Source organism: Vipera ursinii (assembly GCF_947247035.1).
Source record: "Vipera ursinii genome assembly, chromosome: 4".
NCBI classification, from domain to species: domain Eukaryota; kingdom Metazoa; phylum Chordata; class Lepidosauria; order Squamata; family Viperidae; genus Vipera; species Vipera ursinii.
The window spans coordinates 39,834,160-39,851,815 of NC_139514.1; the positions used below are offsets into that span (position 1 = coordinate 39,834,160).

Below are 17,656 nucleotides of genomic sequence, written 5' to 3' on the forward strand. Positions count from 1 at the left end.
GCAGTACTAAACAGGAAGTACAGTAGGATCTTGTACACGGAGAGATCCCTCAAGAGAAACCCCGTGCTTTAAGATAAAGTGTGCATCCTTACTCTTTCTATCCTGATGACAAGGAAAAGGAAAAGAAGGAAAGATTACTTTTGAAGCAGATTGAAGAGGAGAGCCAACATAAACGCCCCCTGGAGGTGAGGGAGGCCTTCTTGTGACACGTTAGGAGAAAACTTAAATATTTGTTATATACCTGTTTTTTTTACTGTTACTATTACATTTGTGTTTATTCTCTTATTGTTAATTTTTGTGGATATTTTCATTGTATCTTGGTAAGCAATGCAGTAGGGGTGAGAGTGGCACCGCTTATCATACAAATAAATGTACCCAGAATCTATAAATCATTTTGCTGTGTACAGTTCTTGCTGTATAATCTCACTGTACCAGACTGACAGAATTGTAATGGTCCTGCTCCAGAAGGAGATCCAAATTAAAGCATCCTGACAGATGGCTGCCCAGGCTTCCCTTGAACAAAGGAATTGATTCTATGATCTCCGCTGGCTGATAGGAATTTCTTCATAAGATTGCAAATCTGAATCCATTATTTAATAATAGATTCCATCATTTTAAGGCATTTTAAGAATGCTTTCACATGCCCTTTCAATCTTTTCTATGGGCTCATCCATCCAAATCCCTAAAAAATGTCTACAATTGTAAGTATTACTACCTATTGGTTACGTTGATGAATCCATTTCTCCTTCAGTCATTGCAATTTTCTTTTATTTCTAGCAGGCAATTAGAAATCAGGAATGAAAGTGAGACTACATAAAGACTTTGAAGGTATTCCATGTAAACAAAACAAAGACAGAAACAGTTTGTATATTTAGTTTCTAGTGAGCAAAAACATAGTGTAAAACGTAAAATACTAACAAAATCAATAGTAGCAGATGTATTTTTATTACAAGAGATCAGAATAAATAGATTGCAAAAATGAAAGCTATGCTATTTAGGGACATACTGGAATGTAGAACTTCTATGTTACATACAATACAGAACTTATATCTAGTTTATGCTTTATAGTCAAGCAGTTATGGAAATAATTCTTGATCTATTTATTATCTATCATATGTATGTGCATTTACATACTTATAAACTAACTGTATAATCAATTAAATTATTAATGGTAGTTAATAATTATTTAAAGTAATTAATTAATAATGAAAGCAATTAAGCAATGCTTTTTGAAATACAGAGGCTGGATTCACACAATACCCAGATAAACAATATTATAGATTAATGGTGGTATACGAATCTAGCCAGTGTCTTTTTTTGAATGTCTTATATCAACTTTGAGACTTTTTTCTTTACCTTTTCAGAAACAATCCTGTTGTCATGGAAAACCAAACTTTTATAAAGGAGTTTATTTTCTTGGGTTTTTCAAACCATCCTGATCTCTATATTCTATTTTTCTTTATGTTCTTAGCAATCTACATAATAACTTTAGTGGGAAATGCTCTGATCGTTATCTTGATCAAAACTGATGTTACTCTGCATGCACCTATGTACTATTTCTTGACAAATTTGTCCTTTCTAGACATTTGTTATATCTCTGCCACAATCCCCGTTATGCTCATTAATTTTTTTCGACTGAGGAAAACTATCTCATATATAGGATGCATTGCCCAATTGTTTTTCCTCATTACTTGTGCAGGAACAGAATGTGTACTGTTGGCTGTCATGGCATATGATCGATATGTGGCTATCTGTAGTCCTTTACATTATTCTAGCATCATGAACCATATTGCTTGCAGGAAGATGGCAGGATTCTCCTGGTTGTGTGGTTTAGCAAACTCACTGGTGCACACCCTTCTTGCATCATCCTTAATCATCTGCAAGTCAAATCAGCTCAGCCACTTCTTCTGTGATGTCCCCTTAATTTTGAAGCTCTCTTGCTCAGATACATCAGTGAATGAAGCTGTACTCCATCTAGCCAGTGCTTTGATAGGACTCACCCCCTGCCTCTTTACACTTATCTCCTACATCCGCATCATTGCCACCATTCTGAAGATCAAGACCTCCAAAGGCAGAGCTAAGGCTTTCTCTACCTGTGCTTCACATCTGATTGTGGTTATAGTATTTTACGGTACTGCTAACTTCAATTATAACAGGCCTAGTTCAGGATACTCTCTGGATATTGATACTTTGATTTCCTCTCTATATTGTATTGTGACACCCATGTTAAACCCAATTATTTATAGTCTTAGGAATAAAGAGGTAAGGGCCAGTCTAATGAAAATGAGAAAAATATTTTTCTTTCGCAGTTAGAACTTGAGCAGAGGGGGGGAAAAGTCTACAACATTACCAATATTTAGGACCCAGGTGCCTAAAATATTATTTCTCCAGATACCATCCAACCTAGACATTAATGTCAACTGTGAAGGCTCTGTTTATCATTTCATTGGATGGTTCACCCACTAAAGCTTTAGCGCCCCAGTTATGGAACACTTCCCAAGATAAATTAAACTGCCCTCTCCTTGTTTGTATTCTACACTGAAGATAAATCTTTTTACTCGTCCATTTTGAAAAGACTAACAGATCCAAGATTAGGCTGCAGTTTACACTATTATATTGTGTGTGTTTTTTAGAATGAGTCACATTTTATTTTTTATAATTGTTAATAATTATTATTAATAAGACAATTCTATTGTTAATTCATAAATATTTGCTTAAAATAATTTTATACTATTAGTTTTCCTGTGGTTTCTAATTAAGGAAGCTGTAACTTACAATGAAACCTTTAATAAAAACATTTCTGTGGTCACCTAAGGGAAATTAATTTGCAAAGAAATTATCGACATTTCGCATTTCAAAAGGAATTATCCCCAGAGCAATAAATGGTTCAAGCATTATCTGACAGATCGCTATGTTTATTTTATGGCTTTGTTTACCTTTGGAGGTTAAAGGGCCACTTTTGTACATCAAACATTTCTTGTGTTCTGGATCCCAGAAGAAAGTTATGAAAGTAGCTTCAAAATGATCTTGGAACTATGAAATGTTGGAGGATATATATAACTTGGGTATTCAAAGAAAGGAAGATAGGCAATGAATGTTGCTGCTATTGTCAAAGACATCTAGGAAAACTTTTGGATGCAAAATAGTGCAAATATGCAATTGTATGCCAATTTTAATGGATTGTTTATGTTTAAAATAAGTGGATGGAGGGTGATAAAACATGATTTTCTGACTATAGCATTAGCAAAGGTCATGCTGTCCAGATATTCTGTGCTTTTACCACAAGAAACTACAAACACTGAGCATTTGGTAACCAGACAGCCAAAGCAGCATTTTCTTGAATGTTTCTCAAAGATTTTTGAAAAAGTGAAAGTGGGATTGACTATCAACTTCCTCCTGGCTTCCCCATTGAGTTTCCTTGTGGAAAGCTGACCAGGAGCTTACAAATGTATCTTCCTCCCTCCTTCCCTCCCTCCCTTTGTGTGGGAATGCACAAGAGGTTCTGTGCAGGTCAAGAATGGCATGGGTCAGGAAGGATGTATGGTGGTGTTTGAGTGGTTCAAGCACAAAGTAGCTGAGGTATGTGTAATGTACTGGCCTTATATGCTGTAATTACTTACTTAAGTTTAAACTGTTTGCTAATGGCTGACTTTACTTGCGTGTTTTGTAACGGTTGCTGGGCTGAACTAAACTGGCTGTCTCCAGCCAGTTAAGTAGGTTTTTGGGCAGGAAACTGCTGCTTTAAATCTATTGGTTGCTGCCTAGAGGCCAACCATATAAATAGCTGTGCAGCAGCTATTAGTTTGCTTCTGTTATGTTCTGACTCAATAAAGCCTGTTGCTGTTGAACCCTTCGTCTCGCTCATTGCCTGCAAGAACCAAATACATAACAGTATGGATGATATTTTCCCTGTTGGCTTCTCCATTGACTTGACTTGTTGAGTTGTTGGAAATTGTAAGGAAATGCTGGAAATGAGGATAACATGACTGTGGATGACTGTGGCAATATAGTAGCACTGAAGTAGCAGCAGCATGGGAGCATTGAGGTGACCACAAATCTCCCAAATTTCATTCATGTGGAGTATTGGATTCCAACATTCTGTAAGTTAGCTGATGTACCTTGGTACAATAATTCAACAAATGGTTCAACAAAAAACCCAACCCTCAAAGGGCAGACACAATGGACTAATAGGTCTATTTCTGCTGTCAGTTTTCTATGTTTCTAATAATCCTTCCTCTATGACATATTGTTTCACCCAACTGAGTTTTAAAGAATTGGTCTACTTACCAGTTCTTCAGTCTTTGTTGTGATCATTGGCTCACTTTGGTGAAGATGTTTTCAGTTCATTACGACTCCCTGAGAAGTCAACTGCGGAGTTCTATGTATCTTTTACTGGATCAATTAGGTGCAATTAGATAAACAGAGGGCAACTGTTTTTAAACTTGACATTCAAAATAGTAATGTTACTAATTGTAATTTCTTATGGAAAAGTAGTTAACCATAATATTTGTTTTATTTGAAGCCTTTTCTTTAAAGTTCCATAACTGCCCCTAGGGAAAAACCTAAACATCTAAAAAGGAATATACTGAGTAAGCATTTTATTTCCTTTTTTTCATTTTTAATAAAATAAGCACATCACCTTGTAGGGGAGATGGGCAGCATAGAAATTTAATAAATAAACAAGTACATATTTATTTATGAATTTTTGATATACTTTCCATCTTTCATCCAATGTAGAGCATATACATTTGGCTTATCCCTGCTCTGTTTTCAAACAGTGAGATTAGTAAATGTCTCTGAATATTTACAAAAAAAAATCTTTATTATACATAACATGTGAAAAAGACATTTTTCAAAATGTTATGCTAAATGTTATTATTCCCAAGACACTTTATAGGCAATGGGTATGTTTATTTTAGGGGACGCGGTGGCTCAGTGGGTTAGGACGCTGAGCTTGTCAATCAGAAGGTCGGCAGTTTGGCGGGTCAAATCCCGAGTGCCGCGTAGCAGAGTGAGCGTCTGTTACTCGTCCCAGCTTCTGCCAACCTAGCAGTTCAAAAGCACGTAAAAATGCAAGTAGAAAAATAGTGGCCACTCCGGTGGGAAAGTAACAGCATTTCGTGCGCCTTTGGCATCTAGTCATGCCGGCCACATGACCACGGAGACATCCTCGGACAAGCGCTAGCTCTTCGGCTTTGAAACGGAGATGAGCACCGACCCCTAGAGTTGGAAACGACTAGCACGCATGTGCGGGGGAACCTTTACCTTTTTATGTTTATTTTAGCATTTTAAACTTAGGTATTTATATTCCACACTATAATTTCTTTCCTCCCCATCTAATCCTAAAATTTTTAGCAAGATGCTTTGTTTTCTACAAACATGCAGAACCACAAAGACTGTAAGCTTGTTGTTAAGGGCAGTTTTAAACACCTAGCGATTTCAATCTTTCAGAACTATTCTCATATATTTCATTTGCTACTAGCAGGGATGTTTTTAGCTATTTTGAAACAGATCTGTTAGGGAACGCTAGCTATCTTTTGTTAGGGAAAACAGTGTGCCCACAGAAAGCTCCTTTGCTATCCTCCATTTACTTGCTTCAGTTGAAAAATGTTTAGATCATAGTAATTAAAGAAAAACTGGAAAATGGCACGTGGTAGAGCAAAGTATCAGCTAATACAGTCATAAATATTTGGAATATGTCCAGGTGGCCGATATTTATGTTAGGAAATTAAGAATGCAGACCACATTCTTTGGAAGAACCCACATCTACCAAAAAAATAGACAAAAACAAATTGTGGGATAGAGTGTATTATGGCAGGAAATAAGTCTCATCAATTTATCTGGAAATAATTAGGTGGTTGGTGGTTGGCTATGCCCACCCACAAACACCATTTTATGAATAGGCAGGTTTGTCTCCTAGGGCAATAGTTTAGTAAAAACACCTGTAATATATTCTCAAAATTCCTAATGTGTCCATGAATTTAAAGAAGTTGCTCATGTCTGTGCTGTTGTATGGCTTATGATAGATGGTCACAGATTTCATCTTTCTCAGTTTCAACCTTCTATAACGGCTTCACAGTTTAAAACATTGGTCAGTCTCTGCATCAGCCTTCTTCAAGAGAGAACTCTCCAGATATTCGGGGAATACAGCTTCTTAAATTATAAACTGTAAATTCAAGTGCTTTTACCTCAACACAACTGCAAGGCTTCATATTGGGGAAGGTTACTCTACAGGCAGAAAATAGAGAAAGGGAATAGAATGTTATTAGGCAATGTCAGAAAACAATCATATGACAAAACAGTAGTTTTTTGAAAATTAAAATTATGGAACTTGCAAATTCTATTTTTATGATGCATTGCCTTTAAAAATGATGAAAATCGCCATAAAGAAAGAAATTGGATTATTCTTTTAGATATTTTCCTCCTCCTCACAAGAGGGCAGCAGAGCCTGGTAGTAAATAAATACATGTTTAAAAATTACTCTTTAGTATATAGCTAAAATAAAGCAAATGGAAACAGATTTTTATATTGGTTTTGATCCTATAACAGTCTCCAAACATCTACTCCATGAACAACAAAGGTCTGGCAAAATACCACTTCCTATAAATTGTATCCCATTTGTTGCAGCTCTCTCCAACTTTATTCTTTTAGATAGTATATCTTCCTTGTCTGCCTGCCAACATTCAACTTGCTTTGCCAAACACGACTTCATGTAGTCCCATGTATTTTCTTATACTGTCTCTGCTCTGCAGCACTCTCTCTGAGTCATCCTTGTAGAACGCAATTTAAGTATTTACGCATATGTTGAGATGCTACTTGGGTATGTTATTTGGAATGCATCCACAAAGTTGAAAATATCATATCAATTACCAAATTATGGCATTTTGGCTGATTTCTACTTGGGTCATCATGCCTGACCTATTATTATTTATATCCTAATTACTCTTCTGCCTTTTCAGTGGTTTTGAATTAAATGCTTCTTGAGCATTTCTGTTCAAAGGTGGCTGACATAAAATTTTAAAACAATAAATGTTGTGTCCTGGCGAATGAGTTCAGTCAGAAACATTCTTTATTTGCTTGCAGGAACCAAACTGGGAACAGGGCTGCGAATGCAGTTATTTATACCGTGGCCTCTAGGTGGCAGCCAATAAGTTTAAAGCAACCTATTGCCACCCTAGCAGCAGCCAATGGTGGTGCTGGAGACAGGTTGTCTGAGGAGCTGGAAGCCATTAGCCAGCTCCCTGCTTGAGCAACCTTCCAGCAATCAAAACCCACGTGATACACTCAGTTTGGTGATTGAGTTCCCCAAACTTCTAGTTTTGGGTGACTTCAATCTACCATCCCTGGGAGGGTCATCTGAGTTAGCCCGGGAGTTCATGGCTTCCATGACGGCCATGGACCTGACGCAGGTAATTTCTGAACCAACTCATGAGGGAGGCCACACCCTTGACTTGGTTTTTTTATCTGGACGGTGGTTGATCTTGGTGGGGGCTCTCCATTTATTATGCCCCTGTCATGGACCGATCATCACCTCCTGCGGCTGGTCTTCCGTCTTGCCACCCCCCACCGTGGGGATGCGGAACCAACTAGATGGTACCGCCCCAGACGCTTAATGGACCCTGACGGGTTCCAGGCAGCGCTGGGATCCCCACCTGCCTCCGTCGCTCACAGCTCGGCGGATGCCTTAGTGGAAGCCTGGGAAAGGGCAGCCACTGAGGCACTGGACCGAGTTGTACCCTTGCGGCCCCTGACCCGGTGCAGATCCCATCGAGCTCCATGGTTCTCTGCGGAGCTCCGGGAGATGAAGCGTCGGAAATGGGGCCTAGAGAGCTGCTGGAGGTCCAGCCGATCCGAATCCGACCGGTTGCGGTTAAGAACCTATATTAGGTCTTATCTCGCAGCGATGAGGGCAGCGAGGTGCAATTACTTCTCTGCCCTCATCGCGTCCGCAGATAATTGCCCGGCCGCCCTGTTTAGGGTGACTCGCTCCCTCCTTAATCAGGAGGTGAGGGAGGATCCCTTGCAGGGTCGTGCCGAGGAGTTTGGTCAACATCTGTCGGATAAAATCGCTCGGATTCGGACCGGTTTGGACTCCAGCTGGGCAGAGTCTGACGATCAGGACACGGACGGTCTTGTCAATGTTATCTGGGAGGAGTTTGATTCTGTGACCCCTGATGAAGTAGACAGGATTATGGGGAGGTTGAGCTCCACCACATGTTTATTGGATCCGTGCCCTTCCTGGCTGGTTTATGCAGCCAGGGAGAGGACACGAGGCTGGTTCCAGGTGGTGATATCTGCTTCTTTGAGTGAGGGTAATTTCCCCACCGTCTTGAAGGAGGCGGTGGTGAGACCTCTCCTCAAGAAGCCTGCTTTGGACCCAGCTGTCTTGAACAACTTTCGTCCAGTCTCCAACCTTCGCTTTCTTGCGAAGGTTGTTGAGAGTGTGGTGGCGCATCAGCTCCCTCTGGTCCTGGATGAAGCGGATTATCTGGACCCTTACCAATCGGGTTTCAGGCCCGGGTACAGCACGGAGACGGCATTGGTCGCTCTGGTGAATGATCTCTGGAGGGCCCGGGATAGGGGATATTCCTATGTCCTAGTCCTATTAGACCTCTCGGCGGCTTTCGATACCATCGACCATGGTATCCTGCTGCGGCGTCTCAGGGGATTGGGAGTGGGAGGCACAGTTCTTTGGTGGTTCTCCTCGTATCTCCTGGGACGTTCACAGTCGGTGTTGGCAGGGGGGCAGAGATCGGCCCCTAGGTCTCTCGTTTGTGGAGTTCCTCAGGGTTTGGTTCTCTCGCCTCTCCTGTTCAACATCTACATGAAACCGCTGGGTGAGATCATTCGTGGTTTTGGAGTTGGGTATCATCAATATGCTGATGATACCCAACTTTTCATTTCGACCCCAAACCACCCCAGTGATGCCCTCGCTGTGATGTCCCGTTGCCTGGAGGCGGTTCGGGTCTGGATGGGGAGGAACAGACTTCAACTCAACCCTGACAAGACTGAGTGGCTGTACATTCCGGCATCCCGGGACATTCAAAATGTTCCATCACTTTCTATGGGGGGTGAGTCTTTACCCCCCCGTAGATAGGGCTCGCAACTTGGGAGTCCTCCTAGATGCACGGCCTATCTTAGAAGATCATGTAGTGGCCGTGACTAGGGGGGCTTTCGCACAGGTTCGCCTGGTGCGGCAGTTGCGGCCCTATCTAGACCGGGATGCCCTGTGTACGGTCACTCATGCGCTCGTGACCTCTCGTCTTGACTATTGCAATGCTCTCTACATGGGGCTTCCCTTGAAGACCACTCGGAGGCTCCAACTGGTACAGAATGCGGCCGCGAGAGTTGTCTTGGGAGTTTCCCGGTACTCCCATGTTACACCTTTGCTCCACGAGCTGCATTGGTTACCAGTTGTCTTCCGGGTGAGGTTCAAGGTCTTAGTGATGGTTTTTAAGTCCTTACATGGCATGGGTCCGGAATACCTCAGGGACCACCTGGTGCCGGCGTCGACTCCCCTCCGCCCCGTGCGTTCCCACAGAGAGGGCCTCCTCAGGGTGCCTCCAGTCAGAGAATGGTGGCCCCCAGGGGGAGGGCCTTCTCTGTGGGCGCTCCGGCTTTGTGGAATCAGCTGCCGGTTGAGCTCCGGATGGCATCGGATCTCCGCTCCTTCCGGCGCGGGTTAAAGACCCATTTATTTGAACAAGCTGGCCTGGCCTGATGGGGAGTTACTTAGGGTTTTAATATTTATATATATTTTTATATATATTTTCTATTGTTTTTACTGTGGGCAATAATTTAATTCTTTTTTTAACTTTTATATTTTTGTAGTTTTATGATATGCCCTGTTCACCGCCCTGAGTCCTTCGGGAGAAGGGCGGTATAAAAATTTAATAAACCTAAACCTAAACCTAGTAACACAAAACCCAATACAACTAGAGCCTTGGTGGAGCAGTGGGCTAATGCCTCCTTAAGTAACACCAGCTGCCTGCAATTAGTGCAGGTTCGCATCCCACCAGGCTCAAGGTCGACTCAGCCTTCCATCCTTCCGAGGTAGGTAAAATGAGGACCCAGATTGTTTGGGGCAATAAGCTGACTTTGTAATAATGCCACTTGGAGGGCCCCAAAAGCCCTAATAAGCAGGTATATACATAGAATGAAGGCTATTGCTAAGCACATTGATTTGTGCTTAGATTGTAAGCTGCCCTGAGTCTTTGGAGAAGGGCGGGATATAAATGGGATTTTAAAAAAATATACAATAAATATTTAAAATAACATGCTATATCCTGGTGGCTGGTGGAACTAGATATTAGTCAACTAGTTTTTCTCTTTAATATCTGCTATAGCTAAATATAACAGGACATTGTGCATCTTTCTGCTTTAGCTCAGAGGTCCCTAGTCTTTGCGGCTTGGCAGCCTGGCTTGGGGGGGGTAACCAATCTGTGCAAGTGGCAGGCCAGTGCGCATCCATGTGCAGCTTGATTTGTGCAAGCAGCTACACCCACACATGTACACACAGTTACTTGCGTGAGTTGAGCTGATTGCGCTTGTGCATGCTACCAGCCCACTGTTTGCGCACGTCAAACTGTGCATGCCGGCTCGACACTCGTGTGGCCGTTTTGAATACACCATGGCCCAGTAGTGGGCCTCTCCTCAGGGCTTGGGGACCCCTGCTTTAGCTGGTAACATCTAATAATACGGAAGAAATGTGGAGAAAAGTATATGAAATAAAGCAAAATTTTGGATAAGCATACTCATCTGTTGATAATATTTGGGATCATCCTTAGCCAAATATTCTTGGACTGGGATTCTGATACCTTGCTTCACAGAAATTTTAAATATTTTATCAAGTTAACATTCTTGGAGAACCACTGGTATTTCAGACAAAAGCAGTGATAAAGCCGGGAACCTAGCACCATAACAACATTTGTTAGGGGGAAAAAAGTTGAAATAGAAGGAACGATGTAGGTTATTCCGTTATCAAAATTTAGGCAGGACCATGGCCTAGAATTGGCATACATGTTCTGCAAGCAGATGGTTCCAATTAACTAGTCAAAAGATATTTATAGTTAAGCAAAATCTTTGAGCTAAAACATATCTGCTTGAAAATTTTAAAGAACTGGGTGGAAGAAAAAAAAATAACTCAGAGCTATGCAAAGTGAATTGTTGCAATAGTAAGGAGGCAGCTTTAAAAGTCTGTACCTGCAACTGAAAGTTTTCCAGCAGTGCTTTTCTTAAGAATGTTAAGAGAAGAAGAATTGATAAACAAAATTGTTACTGGAAAATTATAAATTTGATTGTTTCTGAAGCCGAATAAAGGGTTTTTTTAATAGCCTTCATTCATTCATTCATTCATTCATCACTCACTCACTCACTCATTCACACTCACTCATTTGATTTATAAGACTATTCATAATTGTTCTCTCCTAATTGTCCATTTATATGTTCTATTCATGGAACATAAACAATCTTTTGCCGAAGTAATAATTTGATCAATTACAAGTGGTAACTTCCAAATAATGAAGGAAATTTTTGAAATTTCTTGCTCTTTGTTTCTGATATGCCTTAAAGATGTGTCCATTATTTTCTCACCAAAGTGTACATAAAGACTGTAATGCACAGAATGCTGAGACTCAAGAAGACCTTCTTTCCAGATCTCTTCCCTTCTACATGACCAACAGCAAATAGTCAGCCTATAGAAATATAGGAATTGTAAGACTAGCTGTTATGAATGGCTAACTCAATAGATTCTTACTGCATTTGGACATGAAGGAATTTATATGTTGCTCCAGGCATAATGAATGAAGAAAAGAATATCAAATAATATATAAGTAGTTCATTCATTTGCTGATATTGTGATTCTGTTGACAAACTCAGGTGACATGTTTTTATGAGTTAAGAAATTCCAGATGTGGAATTTTAGTTTTGTTAGATTATGTAGCTCAGTACTCAAGAAGACATAATCACCTTTTTTACATGCCAAACTGGCAGAATAGTTAACAGAGATTGCTAACTGCAAAGATAGTGTTTCATGATTCAAAAAACAATTGGTACTTTGTCCAACTGTGCAGTTTCTCCCACATGATACAGACTCCAGCCAATAGGTTAGGGTTCAGGCAAATATTGAAAAATTAAACAAAGATTAATATATTTCAGGAAGGCTTGGGCTTGTCTCATATTGGCAACAAAAGTTAAAAGTGATCAGACATCTTTTGTATACAATTTAAGAAAATGAAAATGAAAAATGAAAAGAAGCAAGGTATAAGCAGAAAATGGAAATTACCAGGAAAATGTGAACAGTTGCAGGCAAGTAGATATTGTCATTCTAAGGTATGGACACTTTGAAAACAAGGTTTCATCAACTAATTCAATTAGTTATGTGTTGTAGAATCTCTTAACTCATAAATTTTAATATTGAACTACTAATTTTTCCTCTGCAAGGAAACAACGCTATCCTCAACATTTGTTGCAATATCCTTCTCTGCAGCCATGAAAACATCTACTGATCCATCCTACACTCTCAAACACAGTACAGTACATTCTTCACTTAAGACTGTAATTGAGCCCACAGTTTCAGTCATAATTAGGGATGGTCATTAAGTAGGTCACCACACATGATCATACTTGATTCTAGGACCTTTCTTGTAGCAGTCATTAGCGAACAAAGCTGCCATTAAACAAGCTCCCCAGTCATTAAGCTTAATCCCATGGTTGTTAAATGAACCCATTGTTTGCTATGAGCTATTTTTGTGTAAATGCTGGTTTTTGGTAAAAACATTGGAACTCACAGTCACATGACCACAGGACACTGGAGACGGCCATAAAAGCAGGTTTCGTAGCCAGGTGCTTAAAATATGATCATGTGATCATGAGGGGGAAACTAATTGGAACTTTGAATCCAGGTCATAAGTAGCTTTTTGGGGATCCATCATAACTTTGGCTGGTCACTGGGTGACCAGTCATAAGTTGAAACTACCTGTAGTATAATTCAAATATTTTTTTCAGAAGAGAACAGGGACTAAATGGTTGTGGATTCCTTCTGGAAAGTCTAATGATTTCAGAAAAATATCACAATGTACATGTTGTAAAATAAACAATACCTGATATTTTCATCTTGGAGAGCAGCAGGGCTTTTTTTCTCATAGAACACTCAGAACGGCGTTCTGGCACTTTTTTTTTTTCAAAAAAAAAAAAAAGCTCCCTCTATTGTCTTTCAAAAGCCTATTGCAGGGCTAGGCAATCTTGGCTTTTTTATGACTCATGGACTTCAACTCCCAGAAATCCTGAGCCAGCCATGCTGAGGGGAAAGGGAAAGGTTTCCAAGCTGAGCCATGCTGGCTCAGGAATTCTGGGAGTTGAAGTCCTTGAGTCATAAAAGAGCCAACGTTGCCTACCCTGCACTAGAGGAGGACATTAAAATTATTTACTGGGTTACTTCTTTAGGAACTAAACTTTTAGAATCTAAAACAGCTAATTCAAAAAAGCCAACAGGAAAGAACCTCACATTTTTCATCTGCTTCTGTCTTTTGGAAGGTAAAATTAGATAACAAAATAATCTATTTCCTATGTTAACATCTCTGCAATGAAATCAGTAAAGGTAACAGGAAAGAAATGAGAAACATTTTTCTCAATGTAATATGTCTAATTTAGCTGATGCTAGAAAAAAAAAGTATCTTTTGTACATACTCTTGAAAACTATTTTGAATCTAACCATCTATTAGAACTAAACCACCTTAAATTAAACAATTCTTAAGAATGAAATATTCTTAATTTGGACTTTACTTTTACTGTTTGGACTGTTGTGTATTTTGAAAAATAGATTATTTTGAATATAGTTATGTTGCATTCAGTCTTTAAATAATTAACCTAGTATATACATAACAATATATGACGTTTTCCATGGTGAGCTTAACATCAATAACAACATTTATTAAAAAGGCTAAAATAATTTCTGGTGGTATTATCTGTACATTAAAATTTTGTTTAGTCACAATCTTTTACTTTTCACATTCTGGACAAGCAGTGGTCATGTATCCTAGCAAAAGATGTTACATATGTGCATGAGCGTAGTCAGTAGCATATGCCTTTTCAAAAATATCAAACATGCAAAGAAACAAAAATAAGTCCAAAATATCTGTATTACATCCAGAAATGCCAACTTTGCAACCAATATTTCTCATCCATAACTATGGTATCCTAAGGATACCTGCATACATGCAAATGCTTCTCTGGGATCAGTAACGCAGCAGGGATTGCTTTTTCCTTCCAGTAACAGATTGCTGGGAACTACCAAACATGGCCTTGAGAATTCCAATGTTTGTTACAAATTTTTCTGGATGTGGTTGGAAAGAGGCCTAGAAATGCCAGCACAAATACATTACACTTGCTGAACGTGCACACGCAACTAATTACAATCTTCAATTATATGTGATATATCTAAAATGAGATGTCTCAACTGCAATTTGCAAACAGTCGCGTTTTGCGGCAAAACAATCCAGGACAAGATGATCAGCAGAGCTTAGAGAGGACTCATTAACACAATTTTGGGGAAGGAAAGAAACAGAAGGACAGTTTAACATGTTCCAGTTGATGTTATGTTATGTAACATCTTCTGGGAGTTGAAGTCCACGAGTCATAAAAGAGCCAAGGTTTTGCCTATGCCTGGCCTATTGGCTTTCGAAAGCCAATAGGAATTGCTGCTGAGCGCGCCAAAAGACCCAGCCAGCAAACATTGCACAGGCAAGGTGTCTGCAGCGAAGGCAGGAACTTTGCACCCCTCCCTGCTGCCCAACTACACCATCTCAACTAGGTAAGTAAGATATTATTTGCAAGTAGGATGGCAATAAACAATTTAGGCTGCATTTACATCAGGGCTTTTCAACCTTTTCAGAAATTGTACCACTTTTAGGACATGACAATATTCAAGCACCACCAGTGCTTAACAAGGTGTCAAAAACTTGATGACTAAAAAAAGGGGGGGTATTTTGTGTTTCATTGGTTAGATTCATTTATTGTTATAAAAATGGCTAGTTTATAATATTATAGAAAAGCAAAACGTTGAGGTTCAATGTATGCTTCCTTCTACTCCTGTAATGGAGGAAGTCAGGAGTCAGTGCCTTTTCTTTTTCCCTTCTCCCCCTCACTTTTCCCTTTTTCTCTCACCCTTCGCTCGCACAAGCCCCCCCACTCACCCACACTTTGTTCACAAAAGCCTCCAGTCGCTCTCACTCACTCCTCCGTCTCTTTCAAAGGCACCTCATTCAGTCTCTCCCCCAATCACTCCGTCTCTTTCAAAGGCCTCTTGCTCGCTCACTCACTTACTGCCCCATTGCTTCCAAACGCCATTTGCTCGTTCACTCACTCACTTACTGCCCCGACGCTTCCAAACACCATTTGCTCATTCACTCACTCACTTACTGCCCCATTGCTTCCAAACGCTTCCAAACACCACTTGCTTGCTCACTCACTGCATTTGGAAGTGACAAGGCAGTAAGTGAATGAGTGCCGGTGCCGGAGGCCATCAGCTGTTTGGCGCCGGAGACCACTGCCACGAGGAACACACTCTCGGTCAGGATTTGGAGCAGCTCCGGGTGGGGGCTTAGCATGGGCCGCGGCGTGGCAACTCCAGGGAGGGGAATCCCCATGGCGGCTGTGCGGAGGGAAATCCCCGCAGCATGTGGCTCTGAGCTGCAGGGGCGGGGGTGCAAAGGACGGGTGGCAACGCCGTAGCAAGACACCGGCATCGCTCCCAGTGATAGTACCTCTGAGTTCCAGCACCTTTTTTTTTAAAGAAAAAAAGCACTGGAGAGCAGTAACCTTATTTCAGAAGATTACAGGGTGCTTATAATAGAAAAAATATATTGCCTTGTTTATTATTTAAATGAAAGTGTAACTTGCACCAGTGATTAAAACATTACCATTCACATATACACATTATTTTAAATGTCATTTGTGAAATACTCCTGGAAGGGTGCCTGTGCCAGCAATTTTTCCAATGCAAGACTAGTTAGAATTTACTTATAAACTTAGCAGTGGATATTATGGAAAATGAATTTTTCAAAGAACTTTTTTGAAATCCACTGGGTTTGTATGAGAGTTGTTCCCAATGGATTGTGACCTTATTCTCCAGAGTTCTATTGCTGTCTAGCAAACAATTTATAAAACATTGACAAATTGAGTGTCAAGTTCCCCTGGCACAGCTGGTTTACAAAGACAGTAAGTTATTTTAGAAGCCTGAGGTAGCTGTGGGACTTGAATTCACCATCCACCTGCATGCATTTTCTCAGGATTCTTTAGTTTAAGATTTTATGAATGTTTCTGGAATGAGAGAGAAGAAACAAGATTTTTTAAATGTGAACGTAAAATAGAAAAGCTGATTTGTATCTCTTAAGATTTAATAATATATATGCATGTTTCAATTATATGTTTGGCCTTGTTATTTAATTCGGTATCTGGAATAAATTCTAGTAACTTAAAAGCTTGTATAAAAATAAAAATTAGTGTTAGGGCAAGCCATAAAGCACCTGCTCCATGGCTATTATGACTGTAAACAGTTGTTAAATCACTGGTCATAAGTCAAGGACTATCTGTACTCAATTCTATAATTTATATAAAGAAACAGAGATAAATCAGCAATCAAGTGCAGAATTCTAAATCATGTTTTAAGCTGTTGTTACTTTTAAAGCATCTTCTAAACATATGACAATTATACGCACAATCAAGTGAAATCAAAGCTGCCATTTTTTAGCTGATGTTGATCTTAATACACATCACGTTCTTCCCAAGAACATATGATGTCATAATGTATCAGTGTAGTACAGGGGTGTCAAACTCAATTTCATTGAGGGCCGCATCAGCATTGCGGTTGCCCTCAAGGGGCCGGGTGGGTATGGCCAGGGTGGGCGTGGCCTACTGGGTGGGCGTGGCTAGAGTGCGTATGGCCTACTGGGTGGGCATGGCCAGCTCTACATCATTGGCATCAAGGGTGCCTATGGGGGCCTGGGCAGGAGTGGGACAGATCTGAGGGTCTCTGGCAGAAGGAGGGTCTCTGGGCCAGGGCCAAGGCAGTGGGGGCCGTTCCCTCACTGTTTCCAGGATGGCTTCGCGGGCCGCATGAAACCACTTCGCGGGCCGGATCCGGCCCCCGGGCCTTGTGTTTGACATGTCTGGTGTAGTATATGTCTGTGGATGCAAGCAGTGTGGCCTTTTGTAACTGACAGGTGGAAATTCTATCAATGCCCAGAATTTCTAAGGGTTGTCCAAGATTTTCTGCTATAATTCCAAGTGTGCCAATATGTTTTTATTTAATTGCATTTTGTTTTTGTTTTTTTAATTTCCTTTTTTAGAGTTTGTATTTTAACTTTCTGAAAACAAAAATGGATAATGGAAAAATGAAACAGTGGAACACCTACTTAACTGTTGCAAGAAGTTTGCATAGACTGACTATAAGGAATGGTATGACAAATTAACAACAATGAAGCATTGATAATAAAGGCAAAGATAGTGGATAGTGGATGTTATAGTAGCTAGAGAAAGCAGAACAGAAATAGAAGAAATGGAGAAAATTACAAAATACAAGGACCTGCAAATAGAAGTAGTATCACATTGGCATACTATGATTGGGAACTGCCCAGAGTTGGTTAGAAGATAGGTGGCT

The 17,656-nt window shown here is 40.2% G+C and overlaps 1 protein-coding gene across 1 annotated transcript; it reads left to right on the forward strand.

Annotated features, from left to right (window-relative positions):
• Positions 1 to 1,380: 1,380 nt before the first annotated feature.
• LOC310639511 (olfactory receptor 5V1-like) lies at positions 1,381 to 2,313 on the forward strand (the record flags this gene model as incomplete). The annotated part of the gene is made up of 1 exon (XM_083361261.1): positions 1,381 to 2,313. One exon carries the CDS (start codon positions 1,381 to 1,383, stop codon positions 2,311 to 2,313), a length of 933 nt encoding a protein of 310 aa, XP_083217387.1.
• Positions 2,314 to 17,656: the final 15,343 nt, after the last annotated feature.